Consider the following 18,967-nt stretch of genomic DNA (forward strand, 5'->3'; position numbering starts at 1 on the left):
GATTTCTTACGCGTAAATTTCGAAAAGGGGCGCTGCAGCAATTGTCCCGGTCGCTGGCTGGTTGAGGCTGATGTCACCCCATGAAATTTGTCAATTAGCGTCCAGCATGAGGCCTATGGCGGGTGCTTTCGTTATCCAATCCCTGTAACTGCATCGATAAGGAGGCCCAACACCCCCGCCCCCCTCCTTCCGGGCATGGAACTGCAGTGTCGTCTGCCGGCGCGTCCTCATCGAGCAACGCAACACTGAACGCGTCTCCCGGCAGCACCAGCAAATTGTATTCATGCTTGCGCGCTCCCATGATTTGAGCCCCGACGACACCCGTCGACGGTCTATCTACGGAGTCAGATCATGGCCTTTCTCGCCAAGCTTACCGCTCTGACGGACGAGCTTGTCGAGGTCATCACATCGACGCCCGACAAGGTGTGAGACTGTTCATCCCATCTTGAAGCTGTACGCAATGCAATGCAGCTCGGCCCGTCCACTGCTAACACCGTGGCAAGCAGATCGGCCGGCAGAAGTTCAATCTCTTGCGCGAATCATCGCTGCGCACATTGAGGTACAACAACTTCCTGCGAACCAACCAATTCGATGTCGAAAACCAGCTTGTAGGGCTCGAGGAGCGATTCCGGGTCCACCATCGTGAAGGCTTGGCCGATGCGTTTAGAGAAAGCAAAAATGCGCTGGAGGAGCACCACACCAAATGGACACCAGATATTTTGCACTTTCTTCTCGAGCTTGCCGACCGACCGACACAGAAAACACGATTGATCGACCTAGAGGTATTACGGGAACCAGATGGAGATGCTGAGCCGCCCCTCAGGTGGGAGGACATCGCCAAGGAGGATGGCTGGAACGATGATCCCGATATATGGAAGTCCATCGACTACAGCGACGGATCGGCCGACGAATACATCGACTCCAAATCAGATACCGCAAGCGAGACCGATGATACGTCGCTGTTTGGTGCCGACGTCGTAGTCGGCAGGAGGCCAGAGGACTTTGAAATCGCATCCGCGGATGATGCTGCCCTCAAAGAAGTGCAAGAAAGTCAAGCGTGGAGACATAAAGTTGAAAAGGCGCCCTCTGGTCGGCAACACAAGGTTCCTGTCACCGAGTTCCAAACGACAAGAGAGGTGCTATTTATGTTGCAAGGCCTTCCTACGACGCTTTTCCAGAAGGACGGAACTCCCGACCCTGCCTACCAGATGTCGAATATCACATGGGATACCTACAAAGCATTGATAAACGCATACGCCGAAACGGGTCGCCAGATGTCACTGTTACGGACGTTTGCGAAGAAGGCTCAGAATGCACCACTTTTCCAGGTCTTCCGTGACAACGTTCTTGCAAGCCTACGAACATTTGACACAAGAATATCTGATATTCACCAGCGTCTGTCAGTCCCGCGCGAAGATACGGTCGTCAGCATGGCGGCCATTCTTGAAGAGCTCAGGCCTCACCTTGAACCCCTGAGAGCCCTGTCTGAAATCGTTCGGCAGCTTTACGACCCGGCAAACGGCGGCGCGTTCCGTTACCTGGAGCTCCTTTACGACGAGATCGGCGTCGCCCAGTTGTCCGGTCGCAGCACGACGTATGACTTTCTGGGCCAAATATTCTTCAACTGTTTCCAAGTTTATCTGCGGCCGATTCATCTATGGATGGCGGAGGGACAGCTGATTCCAGGAGACAAAATTTTCTTTGTATCGGAGTCATCCACTCAAGTCCCACTTCGGCAGGTCTGGCAAGAACAGTTCAAACTCAGGAGAACATCAGACGGTGTCCTTCACGCTCCTAGCTTTCTTCAGCCTAGTGTTGACAAGATATTCCGAGCTGGCAAGAGCATTGTCGTCCTCAAACACCTCGGCAAGTACGAGTCGGTTCGGGCTTTGTGGGCGGAAGTAGAGCCACCTCTCACGTTCGCCTCTGTGTGCCCAACCGGCTTGGAACTTGCGCCATTCCCTGAGCTCTTCACATCCGCATTCAATCTTTGGATGCAAAGCAAGTATCACGCCACATCCGAGACGTTGAAACAGGCTTTGTTCGACTCCTGCAAGCTTGAGGCAGGTATCGAGGCCTTGAAGTATCTGTATCTCATGGCCGACGGATCTGCCGCAGACACATTTTGCAAAGGGATCTTTACGAGGCTAGACGCCCTTCGGCCTGACTGGCATGATAGATACTCCCTGACCGGACTGGCGCAGGAGGCCTTCATGTCACGCGTTGATTCGACTCGTATTGTCGTCAACGTCCGCCAAGAAGGTCAGAAAGTGTCCGTCGTCGCTGCTCGCGACCAGGTTCAAAAGGCATTGCCAGAGATCCTTCTCCAATATCGATTGCCTTGGCCCGTACAGCTGGTGGTGACCCCAGATACGATAGTCCATTACCAGGCGGTGTTCACTCTGCTAATGCAGATCCGACGTGCCGCCGGTCTGCTGCAACGTAACCGCATCCTAGACGAACTCGCAACCCACAGGGAGATCTGGGGCAACAGGGCTCTGTACTATTCTCTCCGCTCAAAGCTCATGTGGTTCTGCAACTGCATCCAGACATACCTTGTCACGTTGGTATTAGCACCTTACACAGAACAGCTGCGGCGGAATCTACGAGACGCGTATGACGTCGATGCCATGATCAGAGTCCATGCAGCCTTCTTGGAGCAGGTTGTTGACGCGGCGTGTCTCGGCAGAAAATTGGATCCCATACGGGGTGCTACGTTGGACATAATGGATTTGGCTGCGAAACTAGAAGACGCGCAAAGCGCCAGTGCCGCCGAGGAGGCGGAGGAGGCGCAGGAACTGTCCCGCTTGTCGCTCATGTCCTCGCCGATGAAAGCGAGCCCTCGCCGGCGAAAACCGGTCGTTTACACCGAAGACAGTGACGATGACGGAACGGAGGGTCTCGGGGACAGGGCCCAAAGGGGCACCCTCAATGGGGGCAAGGGCTACCTCGAGAGCCTGCGGGAGATTAAAACGGATTTCGAGAGGCACTTGAGGTTCATTTGTGGGGGTTTGAGGGGGGTTGCCAGGGCTTCAAGCGACGAGGCGGCAACAAAATGGGACCTCTTGGCCGAAATGCTGGAGGTGGGCGTGAGAGAGGGCGCTTGAAAGGAGGGATGGCGTGGCTGACTGACTGAGAACTTGGTCCGTAGACCCGCAATATCTTTTAAAGTTTGACAAGGAGCCAGGAGCGAACTAGGGATCAATGGGATTCCTTGATTCCCCATCTGATGTCGAACCGTTCGGCCAACGCCAGACTGTGTGGCTGCAGGATCCATCTGCAGGAGACTGAAATTATTGGGAATCGCGCAGCGATGATCACTTTATGGCGGGTGAGCGGTCAAACGCGATGGGATGATGCTCGGTGAGCCCAGCAGTCGTCCTCGCTTTATCCCACGATGCAAACGTCCACCGACCGGAGAGCGGTATGGCAGCTTAACTGTGCCGCTCGACCTCTGCAAGGTCAATAGGTCTTGCGTGGTGATTCCGGTTTTGAACCCGCAGACTATGGTCTTTGCGAGTGATACGAGCGTTCCGATGCAACGGGTGGTGATTCATGACCAACCGGCTGTTGAGGCGTACCTTAGTCCAAGGACCCCTTTTCACGGACCATTCGGGAACAGAGTACCATCGTCTTGCTTTTTCACGATGCCGTCCTGCGCGTTGCTCTAGCGGTGTTGAGACGCGCATGCAATGGACCCCTGTTTTCGCGGGACGGAATCAACGACGCTGCCAACTTTTCGGTCCCCAGCCGTCCTCAAACCTTGGAACGAGCAAGATCGACAGTGGGGCACCCTCGGGTCGAGGCTGGACGACCAAGGATGCCATATCCAACAATTTCATCCCCTGTGCCCTCAACTTTTTCTGCCCATTCAGTGTCGCATTCTGGAGCGGCCAAACGGTGTCACGTTAACCCCTCAGTTCCTTTGTCTTCTGGGCATATCCATGTCTGCCCTGTTGATCAGCCCACGGCGGCCGTCGACGATGGACGACCATTTGAGTTGGGGGTTGCGTTGGTGCCCGAGTTGGAGAAGGAATTCCATGAATGTCGGGAAATTTGAGAAGCTCGGGCTCTGCTGCGCGTGATCAGGTTCGATGGACGGTAGACCTTGGTTCTGCACGTGCGGACAAGGAAAGTCGGGAGTCAGATGGAGATTGGTGAGGCTCGTCGCCGGACGACGCCGACAGCGCGGGTTTGACTTTGGCTAGTGTTCAGGTTAGTCCCCTGGAAACCGGAGGTAGCTCCTACGAGGTGAGAAAGGGCCCAGATGTAGCGACGTTGGCAATTGTGGACTTATGAATTGCTTGTGATGTGAAGCAGAAAGATGCTCAGTTTCGAGATGTCTTTGCGGCGCGGACGGTAGTGTTCATGATTGAAACGGTGACAATACTCGGAAAACGGAAACTGTCTGTTGTCGTGGCGAAACCGTTAATGTATTTCGGAATTTCTGATCCGCCGGAATTCCGAGGGCCGTCTATTAGGTGGGGCTTACGTACCGTCCGTGTCCCACCTTTGTCATCCATCAACCATCGAAGTTAGCTTGGGCAAGTGCAGGCAGCTTTATCGCGACATCTTCAACACCTCTTCACCAGCGACTCCCACGACAGTGCGCCAACCACAACCACAACACACACCGAATCGCCCATCATGTCCGAGCGAAAAGTCCTCCAGAAGTACTACCCCCCGGATTTTAACCCGGCGGACATCACCCGCAGGCGTGGGCCCAAGTCGACAGGCCCCAAGTGCCAGACCGTCAGAATTATGGCGCCCTACTCGATGAAGTGCACCTCCTGCGGCGAATATATTTATAAAGGTCGTAAATTCAATTCCAGAAAAGAGACGCACCAGGAGGAACGGTATCTTGGCATCCAAATACACCGTTTTTCGATCCGTTGCACCAGATGCTCCTCAGAGATCGTTTTCCGTACCGACCCCAAGTCGGCAGGCTACATGATGGTCAAGGGCGCCGTGCGGAACATGGAGCCTTGGCGCAACAAGGAGGAAGAACAGGAATCCGTCGAGGAGCGCCTGGACAGACTTGAGCGCGAAGAGGCCGAGGCTGCTGGCGAGGAGGAGCGCAACGCGATGGCCGACCTGGAGGCCAAGAACGAGGACGCGCGGAGGGAGATGGCCGCGGCCGACGCGCTGGACGAGATACGGCAGCGCAACGCGCGCATCCAGCGGTCCGAGAAGGACGGCGTCGACTTTGCGGACTACGTCGTCAGGCCCGAGGACGAGGAGAAGGCGCGGTTGGAGAGGGAGGACGACGAGGCTGCCAGAAGGGCGTTCGCCGCTGCTAGGGAACGCGCTGCTGCGGACCTTGGGGAGGAAATTATTGAGGACGATGCTGTGGAGGAGCCGGTGGCGGGTTCGTCTGCGTCCTCGTCAACGGCGAAGAGCGAGACTGTGGCTAAGGATACCTCGTCGATGCCCCCGCCGCCTCCGCCTCCCGCCAAGAGGACGGTCAAGAAGAAGAAGGACTACTCTGCGGCATTGGGCATCAAGAAGAAACCCTCGCTGGTGTGAGTGAGACGAGGGTACGGCTGATGCAAAATTTGGAAGGCTGCCGTCATGTTGCAGGCGAGGCTGAGGCTTCTGCACGTCATCGCGCGGCCGGCGCACACATGGATGGCTGGTGTTTGATTATCTGGGAATATTAAAGTTGGGGGGGCATGGCGTTTCGGAACAGAGGCGTCGCACAGACGAGGCGACCTATGGCATTTGGACTCCGGCGTAATGATTGTTAGGCAATGGTGTGCGGACCGAGGGGACGGTCGAGGCCCGTTCGTCGGTGGGGGATGGGCTGAATAGACTCTGCACGTCAAGTTTGGAGAAATTAGACGTCACTTCTCGACCTTCGTTCGCTTGCACCCTTCGCCTTCGGTGACATTCCATGAATGCTATGCAAGGAGCCTTACCTCACCCTCCTCTTCTTCCTCCCCTGACGACACCGGGTATGCATCTGTGCTCAGGTGAACTCTAATTCGCCCCGTCCATGAACTGAGGGACTGTGGATCTTTACGGTAATAGGCGTCCTGCTTTTTCATGCTGCGTGCTCAGCTTGGCGTAGCGCAGTCATTTTTGTTTAAGCTTGTGAGCTTGTCAGATTGTTTTTGTGTGTGAAGCTTTTTGGTGGCATGTGAGCTTTCGGGAGAGTGACGCGGAGACGGGGGCAAGGAGGGGGGCGGTTTGGGGACGAGCCGATCGTGACGGGGATTGTACTGAGCTTCGAAATCGAGGCTAGGAAAATTAGTTTGTTGTGATGTTGGTTAGATGGACGTACGACTAGTCGCAAGGCTAGGATTGTGACTAATTTTCCTGTCTGGAATTTTCGGTACTAATTGTCAGAAGTGAGATAGTGAAACGGTGACGACTAAGAATCAGCATTGTTAGACAAGCAAAATCAATAACACTACCGACCATATCGTTAGTGTGGTCTAAGTAGACAGGCAACACCATTCATAATAGCAACCACATTAGCAACGGCACCAACACCACCTGCTAGCAAAGAAATGGCGTTGGAATATTCGCGGTTATATATATCACAGTCACGATTGCAAGGCAGTGCCATTGGTGGTGATAACGATTGAAAATTTCATTTATTCGTAAAATCATAGACAGTATTCTGCCCATGTTCTCTCCCCAACGCCTTGCGAGAACCAGAACCAAATCTCGGCTTGGCTGTAAATGAATAAACATGAACAATCAAAAACAAATATTTAGCGCCATTCCAATGCTTCGTTGCGGGTGTTCACCGTAACAGTTGTACCGGTCGCAAATCGTACGCCTCAATCTCGTGTTTTATCCTCCTCGCGCCAGTTGCTTCAATTCGCTCCATTCGCTTTCTGAAATGTCGGAGCCGATGCCTTAATGTGACAGCCAGGGACAGGCGTCCAGTGTTAACCTCGGAGGCCAGCTGTTGTATAATACGTATTAAGAGACCCGATTATGAGCTGTAGTCGGGACTAGAGTGACCGTTGGAGTGGCCAGGGTAAGAAGTGCGGCCACCCGATCTCCGCGACGATGAACGGTTCGCGGCCTCCATCTGGCGCTTGGTGTGTTGGTGCATCGAGCGCATGTAGGTCGACAGATCGCTCGGGGGAGGGGGAGAGATGGGGATGGAGACGGAGTAGGCGTCCTGGCGGGCGGGCATGGTGGAAGGGCTCATGGAGACGATTGAATAAATTGGTGTTGGTTTGGTGGAGGTGGTCAAGTTATATTGACCGAGGACGTTGTATATGAGAGATGTGTAGTTGAGAGTTGTATGTGAGCTTTGGTTTGTAGCTTTAATGAAAATTGATAGAGGAGTGGTTGTTGGTTTGACGGTGCGGGCTTGGTTTGGTAATTGTAAGCTGATGCTGATGAAACGGGAGACGGAAAACGGTAGATGGCAGGAATGGCCCTGGGTTTATAAATGAAAATAAGAGGGGCGAAAGGGTCGCGCAGGCCAGGCACACGGCAGCGGCAAGCCTTGTCGTGGAGAAGAGGTGAACACAGACGTAAGGAAGGGAAAAGTTGGGCAGGATGGGGTTGCGTGGGTGCGGTAGCGCAGGCTTGGTGTGAGGTGAGCAAGCAGAGCAACGCAAACCCGTCAGGCAAAACACAGGGTCCGTCACTAGCGGGACTGGGACCTTTCGGCACCCCCCCTAGATGCTGCACCCCTCCTACCCTGACCTCACCTTACACCCCCCCTTTTGGGGCCCGGGGGGCGGCGACGGCGGCGGGGGGGTCTGAGAGGCAGAGGCGCAGAGACAGACGCTGGGGAGACATGAGACCGACCGTCAGTTCCTTTCCCTCTCCCCTCATCCTCCGTCGCTAGCGCTCCCATCCGCGCAGGCTGCTGCTGCATATCCCGCCTTATCCCAATTCGCAAGGGATCGGCGGTGATTGATGGGCATCTTAGCGTTACTGGTGACCCCCCGGGCTGAGGTCTGCACGATATGGCGTAACTGGTAGCCGGGGGGTTCGTGGTCCGTATGGTGGAAGGGCCAGCTAGGCGAGCAAGTGCTCTTCATTCCTCCCCCCTCCTCGCCACGGGTGCTACAGGGCTGGATGATGCAGTGAGTGGTGCTCTCTCTGTACGGTGATACAAAACAGCAGCACAGGGTGCCGTAGCGCGGGAACGCAGAAAGGTGTGGTTGAGGCGCCGCCGGGTTCAAGAACGGAAAGACCCTGCTGATCCTGTGTCCAGACTGAAGTCACAAGCCATGTCATTATTGGCCACAGTTCTCCTCTTTTGGGGGGTGAGCTGTTGAGCTTCGTGCCCGTGAGGGGCCTTTCTTTCGCTCGGGGAGAGAGTTTGAGGCAACGAAGATGGGCAATCACATTTGCAGCTCTTCTCTACGTCTCTGAATAGGACCCTGAGAGGCAGGATGGATTTCCCAGACGGGGATGGACCGGGCGGCGGCGGCAGGTCCCACCCACCTGTGAAAGATGGCAACAGAGACAGGACGCAAGCGATAGGGATTATCGTGTCTTGTGTTGTCGTGGTATCGTGCCCCTCACGAGATTCCGCCGGCACGCATGTGTTGGACCCTTGATTTGCCCATCCCATGGCGGATTAAGAAATGAATTATCGAAAGCTTGAAACCTTCCGCCGAGGCCACCACCAACAACACCCTCGACGGGAGGTGTGGGTTCTCGCTTGTACCTCGCCCGCCAGGGGAAGCGCAGAATGGTACGGGGGAATCCCATGAAAAAAAACCCAAAAGCAAGTGCAATAAAAGAAGCATCCGCAAGCAACGCTACGGCGGACGGGGCCAGCGGTCACAAGCAAGAAAGCAGGCGGCCAGCAAGAAAGAAGAATCAAGGTGGTCAACGACAAGACGAGACACGCGCTACTGGCACTTGACCAGAGACACTGGCAGTCAGTGGTTTGACATGACAAGGAACGAGACAGTGGAGGCAAGCAAGCCGCGGAGAGTAGCCATTTCTCGTCTAGCGCAGGTGTAGAGTAGATTGGGTGAGTGTGCGCCGCCTCACACAGAAAGGCCGGCGAGAGAGAGAATCAACAGCAGCAAGAAAGAGAGAGGGTTGGCAACGGTGCGGCCAAGAAGCAGTAGCCAAGCAAGACTTGTCGTCAAAGATCGGCGGGTGGAGCAGACGTCATTGGCCGGTGCGCCTCAGTCGTCGGCCGGACCACGGGTGTGGTCGTTTGCGAGTGTGGATCCGTGTCTTGCTGCTGACCGTCAGTGCCGTCCGTTTACCCTCCACTTCCTTGCTACGGACGGGTACGTATCCCACTTTTTGAACCAGGCACCCCAGGGGACAGAAGCACGGACCCCAAAAGACGACTTGGACATCCACTTTGGCCGCGACAAGTGAAGCCATTCCCAGTCTTGCCTCAACCCCCAGGACGGCCTCTCATTGGTAAGATCTCCGTGTTCTGTGGGAATGCCCTCCAGATCTCAACGATACGTACCGACTCGACATGCGCATGGTGAGCCCTTGGCCCCTGGAGCGGCGGCGGCGGCGCCCACCCACCAGTTAACGCCAGCATGGGATTCTGCGCATTTGCCATGGCCGCAAGATTGGGGTTTCGGCGCTCTTGGGCCTCAATTTCCCATCCCTTCCCCCTCCGAGAAAAGGATGGTTTTTTTTCCCCCTCGTTTAATTCCCTCATCCGACGACGGCCTCAGCACCCACGTCAGGGCCAGCGTCAGGGTTTTGGCTTGACGTTGCCCCTCACCCTCCTAGACAGCAATGGTCCACCGGATCTAGACCTCTCCGATACGGTTGGGGGCAGGAGCCAACCGCCAGGTACGTCAGATTCGAAAAGAAAGGGACCGTGGTGCATTGCAGATTCTGGCAGGTTGGAGAAAATTGGAACAGTCGGGATCTCTCCGCTCTTTCGTCGAACATCACGGAGCCGGGAGGCGGACGAGTAAATGTGTACGGGGGTGGTGCTACATCAGATCCGGCCGATTCAAATCAGCCCTCACCGAGAGATTCTCGGAAGTTTTCCCAGGTGAGAGAAATCCAGCGGGCATCAACCCACATGAAATTGAGATCCGACGCAACGAGACACATTTTGAGCTATTGCGAGCCAGCGAAACAGCGGGGATGAGTGCTGGTGTCCCAATTGTTTGTGTGGTTCACCTGTGGTGGTGGTTGTGTGTAGGTTCGGGCGGTCTAGACCGATTTCAGTAACGGATTGTCTGCCTCCCTTGGAGTGCGGCAAAGACTCTCTGTCAGAAGTCAGACAGCTCTGACGGAAGATTGCCGGTACGTAACCGGACCGTAAACGTCAGGATGGGCGACGGACGGCCGGGGGCGGGACGTGATGGAACTCTGCAGAAGAAATCGTGTGGCAGGAGGGAGTGTCGCCGTAGAGACCGACCGTAGTTGCGTAGTCAGACAGACTCGACGACGACAGCCTCACACGAGCACACAGACGTCAAGGCTGACGGAACTCACCATGCTCGAAGCTATTCTCTTCGTCTAACTCGCCGTTTGGATGTGCGGCCCTGCCTCGAGCTACGTCGCGAGTGTCGTCAGGTCTTGCCAATCAGGTGTCCTCTGAAGTCACGCAGCGCCACTGATGCGGCGCCCGATGATGTCACACAAGCACCCCTGCCCCGACGGTCGGAGCCCCCTGCAGCAGCTCTCGACCAATCACACCCGCGGACGCAGCGTTTTCTGGTCCCCTCCCCTCAGTTCCGCCTACCTAGTAGCGTTTTGGCAGAATGCTCCGTCACACTACAGTTCGCACTCCCCCCCTTTTCCTCAAACGCTGGCTCATTCCGTCACAGGAAGGGAAACGACACGCGCGACGACCTCATAGCACCACCACACGTTCCTTCCCCAGTCATATCGCCTTTTTTGCCCCAGACCCAGACCAGACCGAACCGAGAAACACACACGCCTACGTCGAGATCCGGCAGGACCCTTTCTTCTGGATCTTCAGATTGACACATTGTTTTGACGTTTTGGAATGCGGCTCCCCAACCCTGACGTTAAGGTCTGGGTCTCCGTCTCTGAGGAATGGGGGGGCTCCTCTTACACAACGGTCTAGATCCTTTCTACCTCATTCCTTGCCACAGCTATCATCATCGTGCGACCAGAGCTTTCTCTCCCGCTCTCATTCTCCAGCACTCCCCCTCCATCGCGGCTGCTAGACGAACAGAGCTCTTCACTTAAACGCTCAACGGCACTTTCCATGAAGCAACTGCCCGCCACCTGCATCACTCCAGCCCACATTCTAATGCGCAAACTCGCCTCAGCCTCGAGTTGGGGGGCAGGCAGACAGGCAGGCAGGCAATCAGGGTGCGCCAAGGGATTCATACCCCCGACCCATACGTACGTCTGGCCCGAACCAAAAAGAGGCTCACGCATTCTTTGCAGACGCGCTGGTGGTAGCTGCTGCGGTTAGACTTGGGGACCGCCCAGCATCACACGTGATGACGACATGCCTCACCTCATCTCAACAGTGACACCATGCCCCAAAGAGCAAAGCATCATACGGGACGGGCGCCGCTCTCACTCTCTCCTTCCCCAGACATCCCATGTTGCGCATCTAGACCGAAGAAAGGGCGATGAGCGTCGGTGACCGCATAGCCAACCAGCTCCAACCCCTGGCATTATCAGCCTAGCGAAACTAACAAAGCAAATCTTCAATCATTGCATTTCGCCTCCATGTCGTCAATTCCTTTTGTGACCAACGGCCGTAGGGCCGCGGTAGGAGCCGCTCGCGTTTTTCAACGGCTGCTATGAACGAATGGCTCAGCACAATGACATCGGTTTCTCGCTTGCTCTGCGATGTGGCCCGTGTTGTGGGAGCTTCTGAAGATCTGAAGAGGGGGGGAATTAGGAGGCAAGTGCTGCTGGAACGTCATGAATGATGTTATCCTACATCGTTTCCACCCGAACCGTCAGTGGCCTCAATGCACCCACGAGCTCATACGGATTCAACCCTTGTATTCGCTTTGCGGTCCAGGCTGGCTGTCTCGTTCGTCGTCACCAAATTTGATGAGATCTGGTGGTTCCCACTAGCTATGTGTGCTTCGAACCAACATGAGAGTCTGGGCCTTGGGGCCGTGTATTGACAGAATAATAGCATTAGACCCACGCCGAAACACCGACGTCTTGCTCAGTAGGTCCACTCTCCGCCGACACCAGTCTGCGTCCGCCTGGTGACTCGAGGCCCGACGGTAAAGATCTCGATTCCGGAACCCTTGTAGACAGTGATTGGCCTGTGGCGAACCCTCTGATGATCCCCCTCCGTCACCCTCCGTCATTTGGGCCGTCGACCCCGTTCCCCGGTGGCACGACCACCAACTTAGGACCCGGAGGGCATCAGCGGTTACGGGACGGTGGTGTGTCTTGACGGACGTCAGTGTCTTCTCAACGGCGTCTATCAAAGGTCTGAGAGCGAGAGTTTCATGGTGTCGGTGTAGGAATTCGCCTCGCCATCAGCCGATTGTGAGCTCCCGCTGCTGGCGTGATCATTGAGATGTTCAGCAGCATCAGCCGTGACGAAAATCGAGAGATATGAGGCACCCGTGGGAATACTGGGGTTGGTTGGAGCTGTATGACGTTCCACTGTGCGCCGGTCCAGAGTCCATCCCGTAAAGTCCACGCGGGATACGTCAAGAAATCCCAAGGTGAGAGGTCCAGTATTCTGGAAAACATGCCCTCTCCGAAGATTTACATGGAGAGAAGCCCGGGGTCTGCTTGATGAGAGGTACTGTTACTACATATCAAGTACTCTTATGACATGCATTCTCCAGTTATACCTGGGGGAGAGTGGGTAGGAGGGCTAGTCAGCCGATTCCGCATCTTCTCTGGGCTGCTTCTCTCCGTTTGGCTTGTATGTGAATAGTAGGTCTTCTATAGTCCCCGCAAGCCATCTTCACGTTACTACACAGGCACGAGCCGTTGCTCTTTCTTGGAAGCACACATCATGGTAGCACTGCGGGCGCATGGCCATCATCGTGTTCAGGGGACTCAGTATTGACGCAAGATGACAAGCAACAAAATTCGCCGGTAGGAGACAAATTGAACCTTCTTCGCGCGGCCCTCTCCAGTTCCTTCTTGCGTGGTTCCAAGCTGACATGATCCCTCAACATAGACATCGGACCTTCTATCTGTACAATATCAAACAAGCCCCGGGAATCAAGCAATTCGATATGAAAACAAAGCATTTGCTTCAGAATTCTTTCTTTTGGGCGCGAGCATGTGACTCACAAACCCCGAATCCGAATCAACTACATGATCACGAAGCTAAGTCCTTGATAAGAGCCCGTCTGCTTTCCCTGTGCTACAGCGACTACTGGTCTTGTAGCAAGGGGACTGCTTTTCCTGTGGTCATAACTTACTCTGCTTCGCTATTCCCGTCGTTATTCATCGTCACTCTCGTCAGTAATATAAGTAGCTAAGTACACAGGAAATATAGCCGCGCAGACACAGGAAAAGTAGGCCGTCTCCTTGATGAACCGATGAACCGATGAACCGACACTTCGAGACTCCCGTTCTTTGCTCCTTCATATCGATCGAAGCGGATATGAACCCAGAAGAAGGGCAACATACTCAGTAACGATATGGTGCTGGTCCGCAACCATGAGATTTGGAGCCGTCTGTCATGAACATAGTATTAGAACGGAACAACACATACGTGGATTATCTAGTGACTGTTCTATGGTTTGGAGCATTTGCCAACTTCGAAAGATGGAATTTGGTCATCTGGTTGACGGTTGTTCCGAGGATGCGGCGAAATGTTTGCCCTGCCCACACATGCATTTAAATCTCACGAGCTGCAGCTTATGTGACCCGTTGAAGCCTTGAAGTCCAATCTGTGTGGGAGATCGTACAATAGGCCTTATGCCGTGGCAGCAGCTCACCGGTGTCGGGCCCGGTGCTTACCCGGGGAGTAGGCGAAGAGGGCCGATACAAAGATCCCCGAGGCCACGGACCTAATGGGAATCAACTCGGCCGGACTTCCGAGGGCCGGGTGGGACTTCGTCCTGGTGCATGATCCTCCCCAAAGCTTCCAGACGGAGGGGTAACAGCCACGATGACAACGTGGCGAGGAGAGCGCTTCAAAAGCCACGAAAGCCTATTATAGGGCTTATGGAGAAAGCGCCTCGTGTGTCACTCCTCGAGGCAAGAGTCTTGTGCCTTGCTTGCCAACGCAGGCGTAAAGTCTAATCACTCCTCGAAGCAAGACCCCTCTAGGTAACTCCTTTCACGAAAGCGAGCATACCGTCACCTCCTCTTTCGCAAGACCTTGCCGGGCCCTCCCTCTCCGACTGCCACACATACTTTAAAGTGTCCCGTCGACCTCACAATGGCCGACGGATTCAGATGAAACCTCGCCTCTCGGACCTGACACCAAATCTCAGAACCTTGTTCTAGATGAGATGCCCTTTATCTCTCATGTTCAACCCTTTGGGACCGGTATCCGAGTGTTCAGACGCACCTCGCCGAGAACAAATCTCAAAACTTATCTCGAGGAGGGGACAGACGGTTATTTTCTGTGGCGGGCAGAATGGGGAGTACTGACGATCAACTACTGCAGTCCTCGTCTGATTTCACAGTAAGACCCTTGCCTCCTGGTCTGCGAGCACGATAACCAAACGTTGATCTTTGTCGATCCTCCGGTTGAACCCCACTGACATAATCATCCAGAGGCGGGGGTGATACTTGGAGGGACTCTCGAGGTGCGCCAGGCAAAGATCTTTCGGTGGTAAATGTATGTCCCTTGCCCTTGTCGACGGTCTCGACCAAAACCTCTCAGGGTTCTCGCAGTCCGCCATCTGTCTTTATCCCTCAAAGGCACTTTGGTCGTCCGGAGGAGTACTATGCAGTAAGGCCATGGATGCATCAGTCTCCGGGCGGCGAGTCTCCATCTGGGTGTCGTCAGCGTCGATCTTTCGACTGCCAGACCGCCAACTGGATGCACCCACAAACGAGACGGTTCGTGATGCCACAGTGGTCGAATTTACGAACCAGTTCGATTGGGAGATGCCCGCAACCTTGACGAACACTGCGGCTTTCGCAGATCTACGAGGCATTTCTCAATGCTTGCCAAGACGCACCCAGACGAATTGGTCCGGTCCGGTCTTCCACAAAGCCGTGCTGGGCTCCTTGGTGAGGTCAGCAAACCTTGCCTTGGCGATTCAGGCTCGCGAATCATGTAAGTCGGTCGAGACCCTTCCCTCACGCGGGTGCGGAAAAACGGTCGTGCCTCGCTTTCGTCTGGTTTTGCCAAACACCACTGAACGGCCTATTTCGTCTTGCCCATTCCGCCATCTCCTGGGGTCGCGTCCAAGAGTCAGTGTGGCTCCGCAACCAGCCGGATATCCAGTGGGAATTATACTCGTCCTTTAGGAACAATTCCTCTAGTCGGTTACTTGAAGAGCCTCGTGGCAAAATTCAGATGGCGTCCATTTTGGATTTGAACCTCACGAAAGCCCATTGATGAGAGCACCAGCAAACTCCGGGAGCCGAGTATCGGAAACAAAAGGCCGATGTTTCATGCTTCTCTGCAAATCTGCTACTGGTCGTGGCGGGGTTGTGCCAGCGATACCGAGTACAGCCACCATCCATGGCTTTCCCAGCTGGACGACCGGCAGTGCCCGAGTTATAGCTACCACATATTGCCAAGACCGGGGGAATAACTGGACCGTCGTTCGGGGGGTCGAAGAACCGCGGTCTGGTGACTTATGTCATATCATGGAATCACCCTCAATTAACTTGGCGAAGATCGAGTTCGTCCCAGAAGAACGTGATTGGCTCCCGGCGTAACGGCCACTACAGAGTAGCAATTAAAGATGTAAGGCGCATCACAAACCCACAGACCCCGGAGGGACTCTGGAACCGTGCCGGCGTCGCACAAACATCCCATCTTGGGCAAAGACTTGAGCTCACCCAGATAATCGTCGAGTGTTCTTGCAGAATAAAGCAGAATGAGTGGAAATAATCAATCATGTCAACTGAGAGTTAGTCGGGTGAGGCGTACATCACGTCTGGCAATTGCGAGCGGATTAACACCGAATACTAATGTGCAGACAAGAAGTCCAAATCAAACTTACTGCGCACTTTGGGAAGGAACAAGACAGCAAACACGCTAGATGGTGCAGCCCTGCGACATCGCAGAAAACACTCACAGGCCGTGCTCTCACGTTCAAATAAGGATGACCCTGCATAATTTTCAGGTACACACTTCCCCGCCCATCGACGCACATCTCCCGAGAGCAAGAGAGTGTGATCGCGGTCAATGCTTGCTTGATGCAGCAGCGTGGCCTGCGTGTTGTAACAAGATTGCTGAGACAGCGTTTCATCTTGGCTCTTGAATGTTTCCGCTCCGCGGGATGGCCACCACCCTCCAAGACTTTGGTGTGTGTGTCTCTCTGTATGGGTGAGGCGACGAGAGAAGGCGATGTGTTCGCCCTAAATAATGTCTACGCCGGCGCCTCACCCACCCATCTGGCGCGTACGAAACTCTTTTCCCTCCTCTGTTAAACGACGTTGTGGTTGAGCCCGGTAGTCTTGTTATTTCCTTTCTTTTCATTCCTTCCTTAGTGATCCCTTAACTCACCAGCAGCGAGAGAAACCAAATTTACCTATCCGCTCCTTCGAGATTATTTTTTAATAATGTTGTCCAAGGCTATTGCCGTCCTGGCGGCGGCGACGTTGACGTCGGCCGCTACGCCCATGGGCTTCATGCCCGCCTCCAACACTCCCCTAATCGTCTCCTTCCAAGGCATTTCGGCGGTGGACGGCGTGAACCTTCCTAGGGATTGTAAGTGCTTACCCATACAGACATCATCACAGGGAGGAAGAGTAGGCAACGCGCAGGGAAATAGAACCTAACAGAACATCAGCTAGCCAAAACGTCCCCACGATCGCGACCGAGCAGAAGCTGCAGGGCCAGTACGCCGTGATGATGGTGGACATTGACGTCCCGACCAACCAGCCTCCGAAGACGGGCACGCTGCTCCACTGGATGCAGACTGGCTTCACCTCCGCCGACACCCCGACGATCCTCAACACGACCGCGGGCACCAAGACAGTCTTCGTGATGCAGAATAAGATGAACGCCGCCGCGCTCGCGCCGTACTTCGGCCCCAACCCGCCCGCGCGAGAGCCCCTTAGCCATCGCTACACCTTCGTCGCCGTCGACCACACCCAGATCTCCCAGCAGGGCCTCATGGCGCTCTCTGGCGCCGCCCAGAACCGCCGCGACTTCAACCCCATGAACGCCCTCATGGCCGCCGGTCTGCAGGATAAGGTCGTCGCGGGCAACTTCTTCCGCGTCACGAACGCCGGCCCCGTCGGCGCGGGCACGGGAATGGGCACCGGCCCCTCGCGCGGAAACGGCACCGGCTCTGGAACCATGCCTGGCAACATGCCCATGCCCATGCCCGGCGGCGGTGGTGCTGCGCCTCCCTCGATGCCTCCCCCTACGACCCCGACCACTCCCGGCGCGAACCCTGGTATGGCCCCGATGCCCGGCATGAGCATGACCCCTGGTATGACGATGCCCATGCCCGGTATGGCCTCGAACCCGCCGACTGGCGCTCAGCCCTCGAACCCGATGAAGGCGGCCGCATCCGTCCCCGGCCTGAACCTCATGACCGTGTGCCTGTGCGCCGTCGGTACGATGTTCGTCTGGTTGTGATTCCCGCCCGCTCTGCACATATGGGTACAAAAAGGGGACGGTTGGAGGAGTTCTTTCTGTTAAGTGGGGGAAGGCCAGAAGATCCTAACTTTCTTTCTCTTTTTCTTCTGGCTGCCGCTTTTTTTGAGGGGAGCTGCGTGTGTGGGATGCGCAATGTAGTATATAAGTAGAGGAGCATGCCAATGCGACAGTTCATATGCGGCACTGAACCATGACGCGTGTGTGCTGTGTGTGTATGCGGTTTAATTGACACCCAGCGACGTGGGCATCTGTCCCTATCAACTAAGTTAGAGGATGAGAGTACGCCAAGAAGGTCGTGTATTCGTATACACGGGAATGGAGTTCCACCGGCGGCAACGGGTCATCGTCTCCGCCTCGGGAAGAATCTGGGCCCTGGACGAGCTGCAAGATACCCGAGACGGGCGGCTTGCAAGCCCCCGAAGCCCGCCGCCGCGCGGGATAGGTGCTGCAGGTCACGTGCCCTTCGTCACGCCCTTCCCCAATCAGCGGTCCTCGTCACGACTTGCCCGCCGTAGTTTTACCCTCTACCCAAGCCCGTTCACCGCTGGGGTCCGCAAAAGCCACCCGCCAGTTCAATTGACTCCCGCGCGCGCCCACTCACTGTCGTCCGTCTTGCATTCACTTTTAAAGGCCAGGAGGAGTCCGTAGATTAGCATAACCGCCGTCACCGAACGGGCCCTAGCGGCGGATGGTTTTTTTCTTATTTTCCTAAGCATCTTTTGACTGCATTTGATATCGATCATAGCAGCGCTGCGGATTCTCTCCTGACGCTGTCTTCTGACTAAGGTAATGAATCATAACCGAGCGGCTGCGCTTGTATCCGTAATGCGCGAGCAAGCCCATTCTTCCACTTCATCAGTCATCCTGCACTCTGCGAAAGCCCACGCGCTGGGCCGCAGCAGCAAACACTATCGCACATGATGACCACTCGACCGGGGGCGGCGTCACACTCCAACAAACCCCTGCGAAACGGCACAAAAGACACAGCAGCACGGGAACATGTTGCGCCGCGCAGCCTGCGAAAATGTATCCGCGCCGTGCGCTCAGGTCCCTTTTGATAACTTTCGGAGACAATTTGGTATCCATAATTGTAGAAAATAATCGGGGCAACATTTTTTTTGTTCTTTGAGCTGGGGAAGGTGCTATTCCGTGCGGGCTTAGTGATGCTGCGCAAAAGGCTAGGATCTCGCATTTGCAATCCGATTCCTCGCGGGATAACTCCCTCCTGATCCGCCTTGCTGGATCTTGTCTCTTTTCTTCTTCTCCCAACTTAATATAAAGGTGTTGCATTTCCCTTTCCTGAAGCTGATCAGGAGTTCGGCAAGT

At 55.1% G+C, this 18,967-nt stretch overlaps 3 protein-coding genes across 3 annotated transcripts; all 3 read left to right on the forward strand.

Moving 5' to 3' along the window:
* Positions 1–351: 351 nt before the first annotated feature.
* TUBGCP5 (Gamma-tubulin complex component 5) lies at positions 352–3,107 on the forward strand (the record flags this gene model as incomplete). The annotated part of the gene is made up of 2 exons (XM_032034000.1): positions 352–423; positions 504–3,107. The coding sequence occupies 2 exons, from the start codon at positions 352–354 to the stop codon at positions 3,105–3,107; spliced, it is 2,676 nt and encodes an 891-aa protein (XP_031887120.1).
* Positions 3,108–4,647: 1,540 nt separating this feature from the next.
* CGGC5_v003470 (YJU2 splicing factor-like protein) lies at positions 4,648–5,526 on the forward strand (the record flags this gene model as incomplete). Its single annotated transcript, XM_032033999.1, has 1 exon — positions 4,648–5,526. One exon carries the CDS (start codon positions 4,648–4,650, stop codon positions 5,524–5,526), a length of 879 nt encoding a protein of 292 aa, XP_031887122.1.
* Positions 5,527–16,593: 11,067 nt separating this feature from the next.
* Positions 16,594–17,620, forward strand: CGGC5_v003471 (uncharacterized protein; the record flags this gene model as incomplete). The annotated part of the gene is made up of 2 exons (XM_032033996.1): positions 16,594–16,741; positions 16,824–17,620. The coding sequence occupies 2 exons, from the start codon at positions 16,594–16,596 to the stop codon at positions 17,618–17,620; spliced, it is 945 nt and encodes a 314-aa protein (XP_031886828.1).
* Positions 17,621–18,967: the final 1,347 nt, after the last annotated feature.

This window comes from Colletotrichum fructicola (assembly GCF_000319635.2).
Source record: "Colletotrichum fructicola Nara gc5 chromosome Unknown KSG_Nara_v1_contig02, whole genome shotgun sequence".
Lineage (NCBI taxonomy): Eukaryota > Fungi > Ascomycota > Sordariomycetes > Glomerellales > Glomerellaceae > Colletotrichum > Colletotrichum fructicola.